The sequence below is a fragment of the Apostichopus japonicus genome, chromosome 7, assembly GCF_037975245.1.
Source record: "Apostichopus japonicus isolate 1M-3 chromosome 7, ASM3797524v1, whole genome shotgun sequence".
Taxonomy (NCBI): domain Eukaryota; kingdom Metazoa; phylum Echinodermata; class Holothuroidea; order Aspidochirotida; family Stichopodidae; genus Apostichopus; species Apostichopus japonicus.
Window position 1 is genome coordinate 17,546,912 of NC_092567.1, and position 24,211 is coordinate 17,571,122.

The 24,211-nt window shown below is 38.4% G+C and overlaps 1 protein-coding gene across 3 annotated transcripts in view; it reads left to right on the plus strand.

The window, feature by feature from the left end:
• Positions 1-24,211, plus strand: part of LOC139969530 (retinoic acid receptor alpha-like) — a 55,602-nt gene that overhangs the window by 15,983 nt on the left and 15,408 nt on the right. For 2 of the 3 annotated variants that reach the window (XM_071974595.1, XM_071974594.1), the window contains exons 3-6: positions 15,228-15,418; positions 20,124-20,272; positions 22,485-22,626; positions 23,624-23,847. In XM_071974595.1, coding sequence (XP_071830696.1) covers positions 15,232-15,418; positions 20,124-20,272; positions 22,485-22,626; positions 23,624-23,847 — 702 coding nt within the window. In that variant the 5' untranslated portion in view covers positions 15,228-15,231. Of the gene's footprint in view, positions 1-15,227; positions 15,419-20,123; positions 20,273-20,334; positions 20,866-22,484; positions 22,627-23,623; positions 23,848-24,211 lie in introns of those variants that run through there. The other variant, XM_071974596.1, reaches the window with a different exon arrangement.

Genomic DNA, 24,211 nt, shown 5'->3' on the forward strand with positions numbered 1-24,211 from the left:
TGCTTAGTATGATCACTTGTACACATGTTTAATACTAGACAGAAAGCTGTACAGATTCCAATGCTTTTTTGGACACAATTTTGACAATTTAAATTCAAGATGAAGTGAAAAGAAAAAAAAAAAAAAACTTGGAGGAGAAATAGAAACATACCCAGTTGTCTTCTGGAGTTATACACATGTACAGTATATATGACAGAAATCATCAATTGTGAAGAGCAGCTCCCCCACCCCCCCCCCCCCCACAAACAGCTCTTAGAAGACAAAATCTGGCACTTCTTTTGGGAGACATAGTTTAGTTTAGTTTAGTAGAAAAAAAGGATCAGGAGGGACAGCCCCCATCAAGGACCCTTATAGGAGAGAAAAAATACTGAAGACACAAACACTCAGACCTGATTACAATGCTTAAAGTGCTTGTCCAAAGCATTCTTAAACCCATTCACTCTACTTGCAAGTACAACTTTCTCAGGCAAACTGTTCCACTCATTCACAACCCTATTAGAAAAAAAGTTCTGCCGAATATTAATCCTACTTTGTGGCTTTTGGACACATGATTCGAGTTAATTTAAATGCCACGTAGTTGAGAAGCTGTCATTTTGTAAGTTTATCTGTGGGTATGTCGTATTGCTACTATGGTCTGTGAAAACTTATTACTTTTACTCAGAGCTATTTTTCCTATCATACTTTCCCAAGTGGAATTTGTACTTTTTGGACGTCTCGTGAAATTTCGGAGGACTTTGTTACCATGCTGCCCTAGGAAGTCCTCCGTCATTCAACAAAATATCAGTAAAACCAGAATTCTGAAGTATTTATACTGTAGGCTTATAGACTCGGTTTTATCATGTAGTGAAGACTGTAGGGCATAATACACTGGGTGTACTGTGTAATTGCTAAAATTGTGTTTTCGGGCGACAGTGTCCTTGTTAAAATTAAAGGGTGTGAAGACTCGCGCAAAAGGAAACGTCTAATGTCGGTAATTCGACCTAGTTTCGAATGAGATGTAATAGAAGTGTTAAACACCACCTTCGATCCGAAAATACACACACAGCTTGCTACCATCGATAATTCTACACTAGTGTACAGTCAGTACATACAGCTGCGGCCAATACCCACAGCACACTATACAAACCATACAGCGATGGACATCTCAGGTCCAGCTATAGATAACTATTAAGGTATCACGTTTCATTACTGTCTGCATTTTGTAGCGACACGAACAAAACGTCACTTGCAAGCGACAGAAAGTTAACTTTTTCAGATGGCCGCAGCGGTTTGGGGCGAGTCTTTAATGCCTTTAAATTTTAAAGCCATAGAAGATCAACTTGAAAGTTTTGACGAACAAATAATTGGGAGTCGGGGCACCAAACAAGCTGGAGTAGTTTACTGGAAGTTTGAGTCCAGTTATTCGCCATAGTCTAGTCAAATGTTTAATAACAGACTTATTGAAACTTGCAATGCCATCATTAAAGTACAGTAGGTCGTGGTAAAAAGAGCTTTAATATTTCAGGTTCACCAAATATTTCAAAACTTTGAAGATTTTTTTGCAAATGACAGAAAAAAACTTTAGAAAAAAACAATAAAGGAAGACATAAATTAATGTGTGGCACATATAATGTGTCTCGATGATGTCACATTTAAGACTTCCACGTGCAAGTTTTCCAGCCTTATGGGTGCAAGGAACATTTAATCTGTGATACAGAATTTTCCAAGTGGAACAAAACGTTTCTCAGCTGTTTTGGGACGAATTAAAGTTTCGGCAGCTTAACTATCTTTTAAAAATGTCTTAAACAGTTCGAGCAACTATTAAAATATAATTTGAGGCAAATCTGGTGACCTTTGATCAGTTTACATCTGACAGAGTGATATGAGTGCAGATATATAGCCAGGACTGATTTGTGAAATCTATCTTGATTGGTTAGTCATGGAGCTTCAAGGTCTCTCTGTCGAAACTGTGTGAAAGGTCGACATCTAAGTCTGTACACAGTGAGCGATGGAATGTTAACAAATTACATTACAATGTACTGTAATTTACAGCATCTTTTGTTGTAGGGAGAGAATGGTTCCAGTATGTCAACATGTTTCTGAGAACTGTTGTTTACATAGACTATCAGTATGTTGTTCATTTCGTTAGATAAGTAGAGGAATATTCTGGTGACAGGCGAGATGATTATGTTCTTAAGTGACTGACGAAATAGAGACGAAATAGTAAAAGAAAAAGAGAAACAGTGATGATATGCTGCAGGGCCTCTGTGGTATCCTGCTCAGTGAAGAATACTGTATACTGTACACAGTATTCAATATGAAACCCATAGGAATTATCAAGTACAGATATGCAAGTGGCTATTGTGTGTTCAAAACACTGCAGGAAACAAAATAATATGTCCTAGACACATGATGCTCGCAGTCAACCACCCCTCCACCATTAATGTCCTACGTTTGATACATTTATAGAACAGGTTCTATTAAGTGATCTTGCACCCCTTGGTGAGTTCGACGTGCACCCCGGAGTGGGAATAGACAAGCACCCCTGGGTGGGATTAGACATACATCCCCCTGAGTGGGATTCGACTTGCACCTCCCCAAGTGGGTTTCAACTTGAATACTCTAACAATTTTAAACTATTTTTAATGACGACAAAGAAACCTTAAAGGCTACATGTTAGAATAGAGTAGGATCAAGACCTCAGGATATAAGGACAAAAATTAAGTTCCAAATTTGTTTATAATTTAACCCTATATGTCAGTTTCCTGTGTCATCATCATACAGTAGTACTTAGAAAGACCATTTATTAGCAAGGTTTTGTCTGCTTCATCTCGTAACAGCGCAAACCACTTCAAGCAATGTTTCACATGTCTGTTCACACACACACACACGCTTACTGTACTTTGGGGAATAGCTATAGGAGAGAGTGACATACTGACATCTAAGGGTATCATGTGTGAGTGACTAAGTTATATGTCAGTTAAACTGTAATTTAGCTATGTCTATATAAGCCACGACAAAACACCTGTTTGTTTGTTTTATTTGTTTACATCCAGTCTGTTGATAGATGCTGATGTACGTGACATTAATGTTAACACAACATTCCATGTTTTGACATGTATATTCATGTCATGATTGTCATCTGTACTATGCTCTTGTGATGTTTGTTCGAACATCAAAACAACCAACTTATCATATAATGGCATGTAGTATTTGTAGTGAATTGAACATTGTTTCATGTATGCAATCTGTAGCAGGAGATATGATATCCTGTATTTATGCTAAATTAAGTTTATATCTTCTGCTTAGGGTTGTCAACTTACAAAAAGGTCCATCAAGCTTCTTGTCATCAATTCCCAATCTCTAGTTATGAATCTCTACAACAAATACACTGCTTATTTTTCAATCAAAAGAGATTGAAAATAAAGTTTGATGACTTGAATAGAATCGAACCAAATACATAGCAATCCAGACCACCATAATCTTCAAGTAATGTTACCCTTATCAATGATCTGTAGTTAAGTATGTTGAGGTTGTGGTAACTTGGGTGTCATTCATTGAACCCTAGCCATCTCCTATTGCCAGTTATATGGTTATACAGTACTGTGATCGCTTAACTATCGTACAAAAATTTTCAACGATCGTAGAATTTCGAATAATATCGCGTAATATCGCACAATTTCGCACAAGTTCGTACACGAACTTTTCAACGAAATTTCGCACAATTCTAACGCATGTAAAATCGTACATTTGACCACAGGAATGTGTGCTTAATGAAGCAGAGAATTAACTCTGAACGGGCGAGGTGAAAGATTAGAATTTTCGGAGCCGTTCCAATAAAGATGTCGAAAAAGAATCAATGAAAAAAAAAGCATAGGCGCTCACTGGTCGAGGGCCAGTGGTTTTCCGCGTTTGCGGAATATCGCGGTAAAATGCGGAATTCATGAAATCTTGAAAAGCGAAAAACACGGAATTTGTTTTTCCCACCGATGCTTCTTTTAAAATGTATTTTCATGTGTGAATCAATTCACTTCAAAAACGGGCACGGAAGTAATTTACCGGTAAAAAGAAAAATCGAAGTTAAAAACAGTCAATTCATCCAGTCAGCATGCAAACATTTACACTACCGCTCCCGTATAAGGATCGTATAAAAGCGTTTTTAAACAAGTACAACAGAGCATTAACTCATTGATAAAAGGAAATGCTATTTTTTTTGTGCTCGATGAATGGAGATTAAAGTGGCCGAAAGAATTAGTGAGATGTTTGAAACAGCCATTTCCTACATCGTACTTAGCTCATGATGCTGTGATAACTGTTAATGATATACATCTAGAAGGAAAGAGGACGATGGTGTTTTCCCATATAATGTTTTAATAAGGAAACTATTCAATGGTCTTTATTCCCCTTTTCTAACATAAAGGTTGTGTTCCATGAAGGAAAAATTCAGCTTAAATTCATTTTTAAACTTTTGGGAAGATTTTGAAGAAATGATAAACTTATAAAGGGCGTTTGATGCAGTGCTAGGTGGAAAAACATGTTCCTCGTCTGCATCCGCTTTTTTGTTTAGGTTTTTGTCGTCCTTTTTTCTGTTAAGTTTTGAACGAGATCAACATGTATTTTGCTTGGTCTATAACACCTGTCGCTACAGTGCTTAGGTTCAAACATTTGACAGTTTAATTTCGCCAATAGCCTAGCCCTTTGTTGGATTTGTATTTCAAGCACAAAAAATCGTGTTTCAAATGGATTTTGAAGCACAACGATTATTAAAATGCTCACCGTAAAATGCAGATGATGTTCAAACAACACATGTCGTATATATTCCAATAAAGATCCGTGACATAGGATAAACGGAAGTGCGTACGAACAACGATGTTGGTAAAACTGGCAATTTTAGACAATTTTTATTCTCACTCAGTAAGCCTTACTGACGAAAATTAGAAACTACATGTACATTAAAGTTTTAGATGTTGAAAATACCATCTTTTATATTTAGGAGGATACAAAAGATTTAGAACATCCAAACAATCCCCCTTCCCGACCACCTCAGAAAAAAAAAGAAACGTCTTGAAATGTACCATAGGCTCACAGTGCATTGACACAAAAGTTATTTAATAACAGCTAGCTCTACACAGATTGTTTACATGTGTGTCGCCAGACAGTACAGTACTGTGCCAGACATAATTTGCATATTACACCAAAAGGCGGAATTCCTTTGCCTTGTATCAGATGTAGCTGGCTAGCAACAGGTGCACAAAATAAAATACCCTGGACGGACGGCCGTATGGCAAGCCGTTTTACTTTTTATTCGATATTTGATGATATCATCAAATATTTGGTGATATCAGCAAATAATTGTTGATATCATCAAATCATTTGATGATATCATCAAATAATTGCTGATATCAACAATTATTTGCTGATATCACCAAATAATTGTTGATATCAGCAATTCATTTGCTGATATCAGCAATTCATTTGCTGATATCACCAATTCATTTGTTGATATCATCAAATAATTGCTGATATCAACAAATAATTGCTGATATCAACAAATATTTGCAGATATCAGCAATTATTTGGTGATATCAGCAAATGAATTGGTGATATCAGCAAATCATTTGATGATATCAGCAAATCATTTGATGATATCAACAATTATTTGCTGATATCATCAAATAATTGGTGATATCAGCAAATCATTTGATGATATCAACAATTCCAACATATCACTTATTCATTTGCTGATATCAACACATCAATTGGTGATATCAGTAATTGATTTAATGATATCAGCAAATGAACCGTACATATCACTAATGCATGCTTTTGTTGATATCACCAATTCATTTGTTGATATCACCAATTCATTTGATGATATCAACAAATCATTTGCTGATATCAGTAATTCAACCGTGACGATGATATCAGTAATTCAACCGTGGCAGCCCGTCTTACAAGCATGCGCACACGATGTCAGTGTACTAAGCAGTACATGCAAATGACAGTGAGGAGACAACAGGGTACGGGTAGTGTTACTTTCACCTTGGCGATTGCGGTAAACTTGATGAAGCACAGATCGTTATTGACAGAAGTTCTCGGATTTTGGGCGAAGTAGAGAGGCTCTTAACTGACAATGAGAATGCTTCTGAAGCGAAAGAACGTCTTCTCCAAGCAAAGAGAAATTTAGAACGGATTAACGCGAGCATCGATGAGCACAGGTTCAATTCAATAGCAGCTGTGCACGATCAGCTCCTTTCCATCGCAGACGAACAGGCACAGCCAAACGGAACGGAACGTTGCAGCCATGAGCGGCGATCATGGGGGGGGGGGACATATTTTAGGTGGGGGATATAGTATCTAATATCCCCCCCCCAATATTTGTTGGCATAGTGTTTTTGTGTGGCTATAAATAGAAAATAATGCATGAGATTATTTATCCAAATCCTATTTGGCGGTGGCTAAAACTTTATCCAACACATGCGCTATGAGGTAAATGACTCTTCGTCGTCGTTTCTGTGACTTGTGACCGTATAGCATCTTGTCAATCATGATTATTATCATAATGTCTGTACATCTCTCGTGTATTAGTGTAAGTACGTACAATCATATATATGATCCACATCGATATGGGTTCACTGGGTTTCCATTTGGCATGTTTCCTACAAGATTTCTAACCGCAGGCACGTAGCCAAGTAGGGGGGGGGGGGGTGGGGCGAAGATATTTTTTGTCTTTTTTAACGATATGGAAGTTTTATATTTATAATATTTGTACACAATAAATTAACTGTGTCTGAATTTTCGAAAATTCCCTGACCAACATTCTTCATCATACTTCCCTCTACTCGTGCCATTTTGACCGGTCTGTTAGGGGTTGAAGGTTTTTTTTTCTATATTGGTTGACCATAGATGAAATTTTGTGCAACATTTATGGATATGTTTTGAAGTGAATTTATAATTCAAATTCTGAACAAATAATGGGCTTCAAACCTTGAAAAGTGGGGCTGACGGGTATTGTATAGGCCGTTACGTAGTACTACCTTCCAAAGCAATGATCCACAGGAGAAGCGATGAGGTCGAACATGATGTGTGACTGGTGACAATCTTGAAAAAGGTTATGGATGGAAAAAAAAACTATTGGGAAAACTTGATTCTCAGGCCAAAGTGTACAACTTGTTGATGATTTTCAAGCCCGAGAAGTGCCATTTCCTGTGATCTGGGGGGCTATAAAAACCAGAAATTTTCTGTGGCGCTCCCCTTAGATAGTAATTCGATCGCGCCCCCGGGTTAGAAAATCCTGGATACACGCCTGTATTTATATATACATATATATATATATATATATATATATATATATGTATGTATGTATGTATATTTATATATATATATATGTTATATGTATGTATATATAGCCTATATATATATATATATACAAAATAACGAAGTGCGCGAACAATTTTAATTTGGGGGTGGGGGAATTGTTACGCGTCTGCACCCAAGTTAAAGTCCCCCCACCCCAATATTTGAAACAAATCGCCGCCACTGGTTGCAGCCACCATCGGGGAGCCAGTCTAATGGACACAGTTCCCAGCCTGTTTCTGTCGCCCGCCGACCAGGGTATACTTTTTACATTTTGGTATTTCATATTGAGCTACTTAACCACCCCGATATTATTTTTCATAGGTTTCATGTCACAAGTGCATGAGTAGCCACGGTACCTCTCCCAGTGGCAGTAGTGGTACTGTGTAACTTAGTCCCCTTTCCCCTCCCGTTGATCGCTATAACCAAGGCTGAAATTAACCGCGCACCAGGCGCCTTTCTGTGCCCGCTACCAGCCAAACAGCGCCCTTAAGACCCAAAAAGAATGCCTGTTGATGGCGCTCGTTTGTAATTCCTTTTTGTAGACGTTGGTTCGATACTCTTGAATTACTGATATCAGCAAATGAATTGGTGATATCAGCAAATGAATTGTTGATATCAGCAATTCCAACATATCGCCAATTCAATTGCTGATATCAGCAAATCTTTTAATGATATCACCAAATCATTTCATGATATCAGCAATTCGGTTCCTCATATCACTAATTAATTAGTGATATGTCGGAATTGTTGATATCAGCAAATGATTTGCTGATATCATCAATTCAATTGCTGATATCACCAATTCATTTGCTGATATCAGCAAATATTTGTTGATATCAGCTATTATTTATTGATATCAGCAATTATTTGGTGATATCAGCAAATGAATTGGTGATATCAGCAAATGAATTGCTGATATCAGCAAATGAATTGCTGATATCAACAATTATTTGGTGATATCAGCAAATAATTGTTGATATCAGCAATTATTTGATGATATCATCAAATGATTTGATGATATCAACAATTATTTGCTGATATCACCAAATATTTGATGATATCATCAAATATCGAATAAAAAGTAAAACGGCTTGCCATACGGCCGACATGCAATGTTTATGGGAGTGATTGACAGTTGCTTTGTTACAGAAAGACGCAGCCTTTTGTTTAGTTGAAACATTGCATTTTTTTTAGTCTAAACCATAAGGAGTTATGGGCGCGAGGCCTGGTTGATCAGTTCCTTAGAATTCAGTTATGGATGCATTAAAAAAAGTTTACAACAGACCTCAGCCTGTATGTATCCCACTCATAGATAATTTGTATAATATTTTTTATTTTCGGTCACGTTGGTGTAAAATATGGTAAATATGACGTCATTTGTATGATGCATAAGTAGCTTCTACGGACTACGGACTTGACACCCCTTCCCCCACTGCCCCCCCCACCCTCCCTCCCGCAACAACCTCTACTGCAGAAAGCAGTTCTCGAGTTGATACGGAAGGGCTGTCCTTTGTGTTGATCACAATAACCGACTGAAAAAGGTCACTCATGACTCATGCACAAATACCCCGTTCCCACGAACATGGTCTTGCTTCAAGCAAGCATATGTGGAGCTAAAACCGTAACCGCAGATAAGCCCTGCAATTTGAACCCGCGTTTCAACGAGTTAACTCCGGGCATAGCGGCACGCTTGGAAAACCTTGGAAATCGTCCGAACCAGGTTATTGCAATAGAGAATACGAGCGATCGACAGATATATGCAGTGAGATTTTCGCGGGTGCATATATCATCCAAGCAGCGCACACACACGCTATTTTCTACCGGGGCTTTCCCGATACGGCCAACGTTTATCACCTTTGAAAAAGTCAATGCACTGGGCAGGGAAATCATTGTTCGTACCTGAAAAGCAATATTTTGAGTGGTACGACTTTTCGCGGGGGTTACGTTAAAACAATCTTTCATAGTTTCCAAAAATCAAAAAAAATCAAATGGAAAACCTAAATGTAATCATATCAATTATATCTAGCAGATATGCCGACTTTGTGTGCGTACAATGTTCCAACAACTCTGGAAAAAAATTGTTCGCACACTAAGTCTTTACCGAAAAGAAATATTTGACCCCTAACACAAAATGGTTGAGCTGGGCTCGATGTGCGCACCTGTTTTATACTGTACAATTGGACTAGACATAGATGTTAAAACTTTTCTTGGCAAGTTGCCAACAAGAAATTCCACTGCAGTGTATTTTGCTAGTATTGCATGGTGTGTAGGCTTTTCTCTCCCATACATAAAGATGTCTCAGTACACTGGAGCGTTTTCGACATATTATTTTCGTCGCACCAAATGCCAAGCAATGCGAATACTTCATCTTCCGACCACATACTCTACTCTGTCTACTTTTGCGAAAATATCGATAATAATAATAATAATGATAATAATAATAATAATAATAATAATGGCCTTTCCGGTTATCTGGACGTCTTCAAGAAAGCAGCTCAAACTTTATACTGTATGCATGCGGATATACACGGGCAGCTATACACTGTGTACTACTCAGCAATGCCTTACGTAATTCCTTCATTCTCGCTGCATCGGTCCATTGTACACATGCACAACCAATATGGAAATAGACACAGTTTATGTCGATACAGAAATTAGCAAGCGGCGGAAACCACAACTGGTAAAATCCATCTTATCTTTTACACCCCAAGGCAATAATTTATTTACATTGATCAACGTTTACCCGGGCTTAGCTGTCCTAACCCCACCTCTCATGAGGGGCTTGATCAAGCTTGGGCTTGGAATTCCACTATCCTTATTCCTATCTTCAGACCGATATTTTCTCATACGTTACCGATATTTACCGATAACTACCAGTCGCCTCAACAGGGTGACCATCACCTCCCTTTACCCGTCCCCAAAATTAAAAAGACCTTGCGACTAAAACTACCTACTACGCCGGTAATATAGTGAACAGCGCTAGCCCTGTACACAGCACAGCACGTGTCTTCCTTGCATGGATCTTGCTATGACTAGCATATATACTACTGACGTCCAGAATGTTTGTTTTCCCAGAATGCCTACGGAGGTAGGCCTACCTGGGGAAAAATGAGGAACGCGCGTACTTATTGTCCAATCACTGCAGCAGGATGAGCTAACAGGTGTTTATAGGGACCCTGGGAGTCTTTGGGCTATTGATTACCAAAATAGTTAAAAACTTCTTGTTCACGAAATGAGACCACGTTCGACGTTATTAAATTACGGCACTGTAAAACGGGATGACACGGGGAACGGGCCCCTATCCACACCAGAATTGTTGTGCCACCCCCCTTCTCCCCCCCCCCCCCCCAAATGACGAACATATTCGGAGACAGTCTGAATGTTTCTCTACTAAGACAATACCGAAACTCATTCGATAACGAGATTACGCAGAATGACATACAGGGTAGGCTATATGATCAGAAAGCCTACTTCGAAAGTTACGCCGTATACACCTCGCAAGAAAACTACGATAACCTTAAATGAAAAAAAAAACAATATTTTGCACTTGAAGATCTGACTTCCCCCAAAATGCAATGATAAGGTTTAGACCCAGTAGTACTTCTTAATACATTGAGTTTTCAATTTCTAGTCAAAAATATTTTCTGAAGAAAAACCGTACGATATTTTTCACAAATATTGATGCATAAGTGCTTCCTCACAATCAACATGCCGCCCGAAATTCGCTCCGCTTAGTACGCTTACGAAAACTTCTATATATATATATATATATATATATATATATATATAACACGTGGAAAACCCGAGATTTTACACACCCATTGACATTGGTCACGGAACATAAGTAGGTCATCGACATTCGAACTTGGCAACTTGCCCAAGTTCATTGCACCGTGGGAACGACTCAATACATTGAACAAGATGTAACATTTTCCCCGCCATCTAGACGTCGAGTGTAACTTTTGGTGTAACATGCAAATTATTAATGGTACTATGCTGTGCGGTTAAAACTTATTGCGACACATACAAATTTTTGTTTTTCCTCGGGTGGTAGGGAAAAGGGGTGATTCGGTGAACTCAATCTCTTTGTATAGTACTTGGATACTTAAAATGACCATGTACATGCAGTTTCTATTTCTCTTTAGTAAGCTCTACTTAGCATTGTTATCCTTTGTGGATCTTTATTGGAATATATACGAAATGTACTTTTTGACGCCAGTATTTAACGGTAAGCATTTGTTAAATTTTTGACAGCTTCAAAATCCATTTTCAAAAAAGTCTGTTTTCATGAAGGTTTTATAAAATCGACATACAGCTAGGGTAGGAAAATATTAACTTAACCACATTAACAAAAGTTGTTCTATTATCCAAATAAAATACGTTTCTCGTACTGAGATCTGAAAAAAAACGGGCGGCCATTTTTCTTCTTTTCAAGCGCTAATATTAGTTTGGAATATGTGGCAACCCTTACAAAATAATTTTTAAGGATAGTTGAGATTTCTTGTAATCCGAATAGAAACTCGGGAATCAGGTAAAAGGAGGCCCATTGCGCGGACGAGAAACATGTTTTGTTTTTAACCGGCCCTTCTTCAAACTCAAAGTTGTTGGGTGGATTTTTTTTTTCTTTTCAGTTGTTGGGTGGAATTTTTTCTCTTTTCATTCAGTTGGAGCCAACGGTAAATTATATAAAAAATTGACACAAGAAACGCTTAGTAACACTTTATTTTTTCTTCTAGGTTTTCAAAATTTTCGGCGACTTCAATCCTATTCATTGAGCACAATAGCATTTCCTGCGTAGAAACTCGTACATGGATTTTACGAGGTGTCTACGAGGCAATTTGTTTGTCAACGAGTTTATTCGCGATTATACTTGTTTATACGTCTTTACACGATCATGTGCGCATACACATGTCCAGTTATACGTGAGCGGTACTGTACACTGCATATTGAATGTATGACATTTGAGTCTCGTAACTAAGTGATTTGAACCATAGATAAAAGTTGTATTGTATACTTCGAACACACGTAATATCAAAAAACGACTGTTGTAATTCTAAAAGGCCTATTCAACGATTTTGTGCGATTTTGTACGTTGTAAAACTGACCGCAAAAACCGCGAATAATTGTGCGAATTTCGTACAAATCTTTACGTCCGAATTTTTCAACGATTTTTTAAATCGCGCAAAATCGCATAAATTCGAATAACGTCGAATAAAATCGTAAAAAATCGCAGAATATCGTTTCTTCGAAATTGTACGATCGTTAAGCGATCACAGTACTGTATATGTGTGTACCACTCAATGTCTCATTCAAACCTTCCTTGGCACATGCAAACTGTACTTGAGCAACCCCATCAGTTATATGGTCAATTCCATGATAAGGTCAACATCATACCAAAAAATTTAAAATCATTGTGCATTAAAATTGTATAAGTTTCCAATAAATAGAATACTTGTAGTTACAAAAAATAATTTTTTCACCCCCAAAACCTCATTTGTTTGATTATGGGGTCGGTAATAACAAATGGTTCCCGTAGAAACTAAATTATGAAAAATACAGTGAAATTTCATTTTGTGCAGATTTGTACAGTACATAGTAATCATAGGTATCATCAGTTTTTTAGACTCATTATATTTGCTATAGCATAGTGCTCACTTATTAGCTTCAATTTTTTTTCTACATCAAGGCATTAGACAATAGTGGTGAATTGAAAACACCCTCGATTTACTGTCACGCGAGTCACAAAATTTACTGTTTTTGTTTTTTTTCTCCTTGCCTGCACAATATTTTTTCTCCAAATAATGAATATCAAGTCTTCACATAGATACCAAAAGGATTACTGAATTTTTTTTTCCAGAAGATATTCAAATTTTGCGGAAAATCACCCTTTACGAATGTCACGCGAGTCACGTCAATTCAAGATAGTGTTTCTACATATTAACTGTGTGTTGGACTAATTATATTTGCTATATAGCATAGTGCTCACTTAATAGCTTCAATTTTATTTTGACATCAAGGCATTAGACAATAGTGGTAAATTGCAAACAGTAAACATCCTTGATTTACTGCCACGTGAGTCACAAAATTGACTGTTTTTGTTTTTTTCTCCTTGCCTGCACAAAAGTTTCACTCCAAATAATTAATTTCAAGTCGTCACATAGATACCAAAAGGATTACTGCATTTTCCTTTTCAGAAGATATTCAAATTTTGCAGAAAATCACCCATTACGAATGTCACGCGAGTCACGTCACGCGAGTCACGTCAAATCAAGATAGTGTTTCTACCTATTTACTGTGTGAAAATTACAGGGATGTTATAGTTTGATGAATGAATCACTGATTAAAGATATCATATGCATTCCCCTTTAATTAGGCAACTTGAATAAAATGGGCACACATAATGCAACTAATTATAATAATTTTATTTGAAATATCAGAATTTAAATTCATGAATATTTATTCGCAATATAATGCCTATTTTATCACCACATTTGACAAGTTAGCACATGTCATTGATTTTTTAGTAATATACAAAAACATAATCTATATTTGTATCTGGCAATGCCATGTGCTATGACTTGACAACCTTAAGGTTTTAACTGCTCAATCATTCCCAAAATCCTATGAGCGAATGTATCTTCTCAAATATTACACTTTTGGTTTATTCAAATATGATAAATGAGAATGGTAATTTGAATCACATTTTGATAGATCTCTTTCTTCTATAGCTTTCAAATGAGTGACTTCAACAGACTAAATATTGTTATAAATATTAATTGACAAGATATATTGCCTGAACAACTGTACTACCCGTACAGTATGTTACCTTCTGTCTGCAATCATGAAGGTAACTCGGGGACATTAATATCATCTGGACATTACCAAGGGAAGTACCTTTTGGACACTTTCTAGACCAATGAATGTTATATTTCACTATGCAAGATCTATACCTTCGATTCATTAATGCATTTGGTCTAGAACTATCCGAAAAGTGAACTTGTCACGCGAGTCACGTTTTCTTGTCACGCGAGTCACAATACATCTTCATCGTTATTTTCATGCGTTACAACATTTTTTCAAAGTTGCATAGCAATTGAGGTAGAGGTGTTTTTCAACTTCGGTATGATTATAAAAATTGATTGGAAAAATTTTAATAAGACATAAGAAATCGAACATTTGTGTGTGCATTCTGATTTTTGCTGATAGTAACTGTCACGCGAGTCACGTTTAGTTTTTCGCCAATTTCACCCCCAATACTTGAGGGTATAAATATTTTTTCTCTACTGTTGTAAGCATTAAGGCGTTCCTTCACTGCTACATGAATCTCCCAGGTAATTTCTTTATTTGTTTAATGATATCAAATAGAGAGGAATTTTAGTAAAAATGTCACGCGAGTCACCATGGAATTGACCATAAATAGAAGACAAGACAATGTGCTCATAATCATTAACACAAGTGTTAATTATACTGTATGTAGTGATTCCTTAATCTGTTTAAGTTACTTATTTAAGTTTTTTATTGGCATTTATCAATTAGCATTTATATATTGGTATTTATATTGGCATTAGTTATATACTTTCAGTAGGTGTTTTCTGTATGTCATGCAAATGTAAAGTACACATACTGAAAGGTGGCTGTCACTCCTCCGGTCACCGCCCTTCTCATTCTACCAACCAAAGTGTCTAGATCCCTATTTTTGAGCGGACTTTTTCCATCGGATTTTGTCCACTTTTGGTTCTTTATTTTATATCAAGCGGTTTGTTATTATATCAAGCGGTCCAGCGGAGGAGTGGTCGCTTTGAATAATTATATCAATTATATAAACAAGTGGATTATTATATCAATAATTATCATATCAAGCGGTTCTTTATTTCATCTCTTTTGTTTAGGTTGATGACTGCTGAGTCAGAATGCGACATGACCACTACCATGCAGGGCAGTATCGATGTGACCCAGCAAGAGGGATTGTCGCCCCCATTTTATAGTCCGGTCTCCACTCCCGTCGTGGTTTTCCAGGACTCCACCCAAGTGTTCTTCAACTTTGACGGCACAATGCCTCAGGAGGTTGGGACTGTTCCTGGTAAGAATCGAATCTCATTAGTTTGAAGTAGGGTTGTCCCTTTGAATATACGCAGGGATGTGCCCAGGATTTCCTGAGTGCCGGGTATACTGATCGCCGTCTTGGGGGAGGGGTCTAAGGGGGAGGGGTCTAAGGGGGAGGGGTCTAAGGGGGAGGGAGTGCGCCCTCCCCTTTGAGAAATTTTTTGATTTTTGAAGGTGCTCAGATGCCAAAATGCTGGCACTTGTGTAGCTTTTTAAGCACATACACAAGTACCAGTTTTGCTAACAATTTACGTTTTTTAATTTTTTTTTAGTGAAATATATTACGTACCTGGTAAAAGTTATTAGTTTGTTCAAAGAGATTTTAAAAGGGACCGATTGAGAGCCGTAAGTTATGCTTCTCGCATGCGTAACTGATGCATAATTAGTCTGTACGATTTTGGCATAGGCTAGGCCCAATTTATGTTGAATATATTGTTAGGAATGTCGGGATTTTAGATGAAAATAGTGCTGGGCGGGATTCACGATTTTTAAGACAGTGCTGGGCGGTAATTTTTTATTCCGTGGCGAGGCCGCCCAGCGTGGGCACATCCCTGTATACGTATGTAACTGCCATTGACTTGTCCTAGTGAGGACGTCCATTTCAAAAGAATTGACTAGGAAAGTTCCAGGTAGGACTATCATATATATGCTGTAGCTTTAACTAGGTTTTTTTCTGCAGGCTGCAAGTACTTTCCCTGAAACTACCTGCTATGTGAGGATGCTAGAAGTCAGGTGGGGGGTGGGGGTGGGGGGTGTAGAGGTTGGCTGGGCTACAGCATTTTGCAGTCAGTACACTAATCGTTTACGCTGTGTACAGTTTTACAAACTTAGGCACTACATGTCTGAGGGGTAATTCCTATTTTTTATATTTTTGTGTTCATCGTAGCTGTTCAGAATTTTGCAGTCAATCACTATAAATCTGGCATATTTGTGTCATATGTTTACATATACCTGTATCCAGATGGGTTTCTGTGTTTTTTGAATTAGTTAGAACAGTACATTACATTAAACTATGTTATAGTACTGTACATTACATTATAGTAAAGAAATGTACAGTACAGTACTTTAATGTACTGTAGCTGTATTGTACACTACTGTACACACAACACAGTACAACACAGTACAACACATTACAGTAATTCTTACAGTACAGTACAGTACAGTGCAGGCATTAGAGGTTCAGTGCAGCAGGTTTTTAAGGGAAGGCTCGCAAATTTAACCGGCGATGATCGAAGGCCCAACCGTTGCTATCCAGTGTAATGAGCACAGCAACCAGCTGGTAATGAGTCATGCTTGAACGCACACATTTCCTGCCTTCCAAGAGTCGGTGGACAGTTGTATGCACTTGACTATGAGACCACAAATTAAGCCTCTTATGCACAAAAGAAGACCAGACAATGAACTGGTCACTTTGGTCCAGGATGTACACAAAAGGGTTATATAGAATTTTCTCTGCAGGTTGGAGAATTGTTTATCAATAAAGCTACTACATATAGGCTACTGTAACTGCATTGAGTTACTATACAGTTGTGTGTACTTTGCTGACGCTTTGTGCTCGTAACATGAATTTTACGTGGCGCTTTCATCGCTATTTTTTATTTCGTGTTTTGCAATTGAACTAACTGAGACACTCCGTTTGGTCTTGAATCCCTTAATACAGAAAAACCTACATCATCAATGCTCTAGACAATCTCTCAAACCTGTGGGGACTTTTCTTTCGTTCGTACTATAAACAGTTTATTGAAATGACAGTAAATATATAGCCTAACCATTAAAACTCTCGTACGTATCTATATGCAAAATCACCTCCACGTGAGTCATGCAGTCAGACAGTAGGCTAAGACATGTGCGTGATCTTACTTTCACGTTGCGCAGCTGCTTTCGGGTTGTAAAAAGCCTGAACAGTTCGCGACTTGTGCAAGAAAAATTGTTATTGCATGGCTCTTTACGAAATGGAATGGCTAATAAAGAATCCGAATAATTCTTATTCATAGTAGACTTACTTGGCTTTAGTTGTAACGAAGTCACGAATGATATAATTTTAATTTAGTTTGAGAAATTACGTTTGTTCAGATCGTTTAGCATAAAGCATAAATTCGGTTTAGACTACAACGGTATGACTAGTTGTAATTGTACTATACACTGAACCAATGTTTGAAAACTTGCGTTTGAAGCCTTCATGAATGGGTAATATGACTTTTTGTATCACATTGCGTGACATTTATTTCTTGGCAACTTGCCAACGTTACTTGAGATAGTAGTATTTCATCAGAGCCAGGCAAAAATAACAGTCTGCTGTTAGAGACAAGTTAGAGTAGCTATATTATGTGATAAAATGAAAAGAGATTTAACCTGTCTTACAATCTTTAAAAAGTTTAACTTACAAAACTGACGATATTACAGTAACAAACTACGTTCGGCAAAGCCTGTCTAACACCTGTTTGTTAACATTTTTGGCACGTTTCCAAAAAACTTTTCATGGAGTAAACTATTTTGACTCCACTCTAGAATTAATTAGGTCAGTCAGTAAAGGATCGGTAAAGTTATGCGAAATATTATCTTAGACGTTCAAGAAAATTTATATCCCCGTAACAAAGTAAAACCATGGATGTATATAAAACACACCTCAAGCTAACCGACTCATCCGCATGAACAAAACAATCTGTTCCCCATGATACACGAGGCACAGTCTATACCATACATACATAGCACGATATCAAGGCCCCAATAGCTACAGTATGGCCATCTTTATCAAAGTAAACCTTGCAATCCCATGTTTTAGGCCACTTGGCATGATTAACTAAATGCTCAATATTTTTTCCATGTCCTTGTAGAAAACGTCAACTTCGCAAAATACAATAAGTTGTGTTTTTGTTGTTACGTGAGATCCGTAACCGACGAAGTGGTTAGGCTATGTACTATACTCTTAACTATGGTAGGATAATTATTTTTCCTTTTTTGTGTGGAAATTCTAGAAAATACTTTCTTTTTCCCCCGCTTAACAGCAGATGTGGTCGTATGGTTTATTCATAAATGGGTGTACTAGAGCCTTGTTTACATGACATTTGTTGCATTTAGCACGATATGCCAGTTTCGCGTGAATTTTTCGAAAGTATTTTGCTCGATCTTTCGTAAAATTTGGAAGGTGTACCAACTTACTGTTCGAGTAGAGAAAAGAGAGATGGATCAGTGTTAGTGAATGAAAATACTTTGTACAGGAAAAGAAGTCTGAAAGTATTTTGAAACATTCGATACGAAAATAGTTCATGAAGATTTCAACTCGTTCTTGAAATAAATCTCCTTCTACTGTGGTCAGAGTGCCATTGTTACGTAAAAACCACAGACCAGGAAAAGGCAAGTACCGCTTTTGTTTACAAACAATAGCAGTGCTTCTGTGTTGGGAGCTCAATGCTCATTACTTTCACGGAGTTACCGTGGGTGTGTGCACTCAAGCGTGAGCGATATGCAGGCTGCATAATGAGCAGTGGTGTGCTGCTGGCTGGGCCTTCGATCATCGCCGGTTAAATTTGCGAGCCTTCCCTAAGTACATGGTTCATTGCAGTAGTTCCCACTGCACACTGTTGAGTGCAGTTCAGTACTATAATACAAAAAGTTACAGTAACACTACAGCTGATAATAGTCTCCAATAAGAGCTCTCTATAGACTCCATAAATGTCAACATTTTTCCTGCCATCCCCCCCCCCTTCCCCTTGTTTATATAAAAGTATGTAAAAAACAAGACTTTCTTGGAAATATGTCCACAGGGGTATTGGTTGATTTGGGTTTTGAACATATACTGTATTTGAACTTTGTTTGGTTGGCAAAGGAAGTCGCTTTATAGCCGTTTGTTTGATATAAAGAGGTAATACAGATCTCTGAAAGCCTTCTTGCAAGATTATCCTTGCAAGATTATTGTGCTTTTATAGGATTAGGTTATTCCCCACTGCATGTAATTCTTTAGTCTAGATACTTAACGTAAACAGAACTATAAAGACAGAAGAGGGATGTTGTGAATGTGACTGCACAAAAGCTCATTTTAAGACCGAGTGTTCTTGCTCGGATGTTTCAACATGATAATTTGTCAACTGACATACCGTCAGAAAACAACAATTAGCATGCAAATTAGCATACTTGTACGTACAAATAGCTGTTTGAAAGGTTTGCAACCAAAATATTTTGCCTTTTTTTTTGCCAATGCCTGTCATAAAGAATTAAGATTTCATGAGTTATCTTGAAGAATGTGTCATTAGAATCAGCAGTCTTTTTATTTTTTGCAGAAATTGTCATCACCGCATACATTGAATTGCCATGGCAACCATTTATTATTTGTAACATTGTTTGTGAGAATTATAGCCATTTGATGATGATCTTGTTTGGTCTGCTTTACTTGAAAATATTTGTAAACGTCAAACTGTGGGATGAATGTTTTCCGGATGAAGATTAATTCCACTTCCTACACTCCTTTTTTCTTTGGCGCCTTTTACATATTGATTGGATTATCGGAAGGCAGAATTTAATGCATGAAGACCTTTTGCTAACTAGAGATAGGTGGGTGTGGAGGGAAGGAGTGGGAGCGAGGGGGAGGGGTGGTTGAGAGTAGCAGGCAGCAGGACATACCATGGAAAATGCTACTTGCTATATTAAGAAGTAAATGGCTGACCGTTTGGTACTTTTTTTTGCAGGACTGGAACCAGAGGTGTCGGTGGAATCAACAGCGGATACATCAAGTCGGGAATCAAGTCTGGAGGACGCCATGAGAATACCCTGTAAAGTCTGTGGGGATAAATCGACAGGCTTCCATTATGGCGTCATGGCCTGCGAAGGTTGTAAGGTAATTGGTTTTGGTAGCGATAGGCCTCCATTATGGCCTGCGAAGGTTGTGAGGAGATTGGTTTGATAGCGACAGGCTTAGGCTTCCATTACGGCGTCATGGCCTGCGAAGGTTGTGAGGTGGTTGGTAGCGACAGTCTTCCATTACAGAGTCATGGCCTGCGATGGTTGTAAGGTGATTGGTTTGGTAGCGACAGGCTTCCATTATGGCGTCATGGCCTGCGAAGGTTGTGAGGTAATTGGTTTTGGTAGCGACAGGCCTCCATTATGGCCTGCGATGGTTGTAAGGTGATTGGTTTGATAGCGACAGGCTTAGGCTTCCATTACGGCGTCATGGCCTGCGAAGGTTGTGAGGTGGTTGAATTGGTAGCGACAGGCTTCCATTACAGAGTCATGGCCTGTGATGGTTGTAAGGTGATTGGTTTGGTAGCGACAGGCCTCCATTACGGCGTCATGGCCTGTGAAGGTTGTGAGGTGGTTTGTTTGGTAGCGACAGGCTGCCATTACAGAGTCATGGCCTGCGATGGTTGTCAGGTGATTGGTTTGGTAGCGACAGGCATTCATTATGGCGTCATGGCCTGCGAAGGTTGTAAGGTAATTGGTTTTGGTAGCGACAGGCCTCCATTATGGCCTGCGATGGTTGTAAGGTGATTGGTTTGATAGCGACAGGTTTAGGCTTCCATTACGGCGTCATGGCCTGCGAAGGTTGTGAGGTGGTTGGTTTGGTAGCGACAGGCTTCCATTACAGGGTCATGGCCTGCGATGGTTGTAAGGTGATTGGTTTGGTAGCGACAGGCTTCCATTATGGCGTCATGCTGAACATATCTCCCAGAACAGAACAAGTAGAGGAACTTGTTCTTCACTTGAAGATCTCTGTCATATAAATTAGAAGATGATGGCTGGGGATATGTGTGTCTCCTTAAATATGCAATGAAAATTGAGGATTTTAATAATTATTATATATACAGCCTGCATCACAGGTGGCTGTGAGTTGTCGAATACTGTGTATGGATCAACCGTAATTATGTGATCATGCTTACAGTTTTCATTATAGACTTTCATTTCTATTGTGCATTGCGACACTGGTAGTCTGTATATGTACATGTATGTAAGCAACCACCTGCCAAGTTATGAAGGATTTCCAAATATTTTATGAAGCTTTTAAAGATATTTGGATATTCACACTTAGACATTGATGCACAGTATTCACCCAAAGGTCAGTGGGCATTTAAAATAGGAACTTTAAGCCCACTGGTGGGGAAAAAAACTTTGCAGTACCACAAAGGTACCTTGGGTAAGATAAGTCATCACGAAAGTCTCCTTTTTGCAGCGTGGGTAGTCGACCTCTCTGCTCCAATCATTCATCTCATGAATGTTAAAAACATGCACGAAAGTTGGGAGATGACTCCAAAAGCGTCTTCAAATATTCATGCTAATAGGATATTCAAGTAACATACGGAAGATAATATCTGTGGACCATGCACGGGCGATAACATCTCATGATCCAATCACGCAGCAAGATACTTTGCGTCACAAGATACCGTGATCTTGTCAGTCTCGGTAAACAGTAACGTTTGAACAAAAAAGGAGTCGGGGGGGGTTTTGTTGTAGTTTTTTTCGCCGTCGCCGAAAGTTCTTCTAAAAAGGTCTCCAACCGAGATAAGCTGCTCGACGCTAGTTCTGTTGTCGGATTTGGATCTCGGTTTGAAACTTCTTTTCTTGGAAGGAGATGACATAAGCCTCTTTCGTAGATTACTAATTATTCACAAGTCACATCACAAAGTCAAAGAGAAGGAGGATTGTGTCTTGTAATGCTCAGTATCATGTTTAGTGCACTGTGCATGTATTACGGGGGTCTGCATATTAAAGATGTTCTCCTGTTTTGTAACTCTTTTAAAATGTTGTACGACATCTTGACGATATAGCAGCCGAAGTTGGTCCACATATTGGGTGACCTTGGTCCTTTCAACCTTACCCAACGTGTTGAAATGACTGGAACTGTTTTTGCTAGTATTTTCTAGTAGGTACAACAGCATGTAAATACATTTCTTACAATATCTTTGCAGTTTATAAAAAAACAGTTTCGTCCTGATTTTAACTTCATGAAAAAGAAAAACAAATCCCAAATATTTTTAAATCTACGGACGGAGGCAACTTCGTTGGAAATGTTTTTTTGTTAGTATAAATTCTCCTCCTCCTTCTGCTATTCTCAGGGTTTCTTTCGACGAAGCATTCAGAAGAAGATCGAATACAAGTGTCACCTGGACGGGAATTGTACGATCGAACGGATCAACCGAAATCGTTGCCAGCACTGCAGGTTCAAGAAATGTCTCGTCGTGGGCATGTCAAAGGAATGTGAGTAAAACGACATGGGCATGCATGATCATCTCTCTGGTTGATTTAAACTTCGATGGGGGTAGTATCCGTCCAAGATATTCGGGATAGAGAAATCAAACAAATTAGAGAAGATCAAATTTGAGGTAGTCCATTGCAATGAAGTAATTGAAACTTCAATGCCTTTTTGCATTCTGGTTTTAGTCTGAAGTTTGGCCAGTAGTTGACTGTTGCAGTAAAATGTAAAAGGTTCTCTATTTATCATTAGTTGTTTTTTCACTGTGAATTGAGTGATGTACATTCACTGCAACAACTGTGTTGTGTTTTATCATGCCTGCAATTGACAAGTGTCTATCTTATCAATGGGAACACTATTATTATGGTCATAGTGATATAGGACTTCTGGTATCAAGGCATTCTCACATGACTTGATAATTTAGCGCCAACAATTAACGTACAAGTATGTTTACTCAGCATAAATTTTCTAACAGACAAAGGCCAAGTTACTGCAAGAGCAATCGCATTGTGATTGCAGTCGAGTTGATAGAAATAACATGGAAATTTTACAAGGACTATGGAGCCTTCTGGAAGGTTTATGGTGATGCAAAATTAAAAAAAAATACAAAAAAATCAGTAGTGTTTGCACCCAATATAGTGAGAGGTACCCTAAAGATGAGGAGGACAAAATAGCAAAATTGTTCATATTTAACTCGGACAGCTTCTTAATGTGGGTTGAAGGATTTCACATGTCTCCGTTTTATCCAGCTGATGCACAGTTATGAAATGAAGTGAAGTCAGAAGTGAAGTAAATGCCATTCGTGTTATTCTTTCAACCCCTCAAGAAACTGTCTGACATTTTCCAAATTGTGCCAGAAATGAAGTAAATGCCATTCATGTTATTCTTTTAACCCCTCAAGAAACTGTCTGACATTTTCCAAATTGTGCCATCGTATAATGAAAATTCGGATATAAACTGACAAAGATGCTCGAATCTCTCGTATTTTTTAACCGAACCTAGCCGTGAGAATTGGCCGGTATTCCAAGAAGATAAAACAGAACAATCTGGCCGAGATTCGCAGGCTGACGATGAGACCGGAGACAGCCGAGGAGAAAGAGGCCAGGGAGAGGCGGGACATAGAGTTGTACTCCATCAGCCAGACAGTGCTACAGGCCTACAACCTCGCCATTCAGTTTCCAAAAGAGAAGGTCGACGGGCTGCTCAGCAAACGGGACGAGATGATGGTAAGATTTGGGTCTGCTAAACGAGTTGATTAAAACAGGACAGGCGCGTAGCGAGGAATTATCCAAGGGAGGGGCGAAGCCTGTAGGCAAACTGTCTAAGAGTAGAGCCACCATGGGTTGGCACGAAGGGTACAGGAATATTCTGGCCAAAAATGCCTCCTTGATCGCTGGAAATGGCACTTCCCAGGCCTTGTAAGTTGCATCTAAGCAATTTTTACTTTGAAATTACTAGCAAAATCATATTAAACAATATGCTCAAGGGGGGGGGCGGTCACCCCCTTGGCCCCCCCTGAAATGGGATCCCTGGGGAATAACTTATCTGGTATTATCATATCGCAAGATGCTATGTCAAAGTTTGGACAGA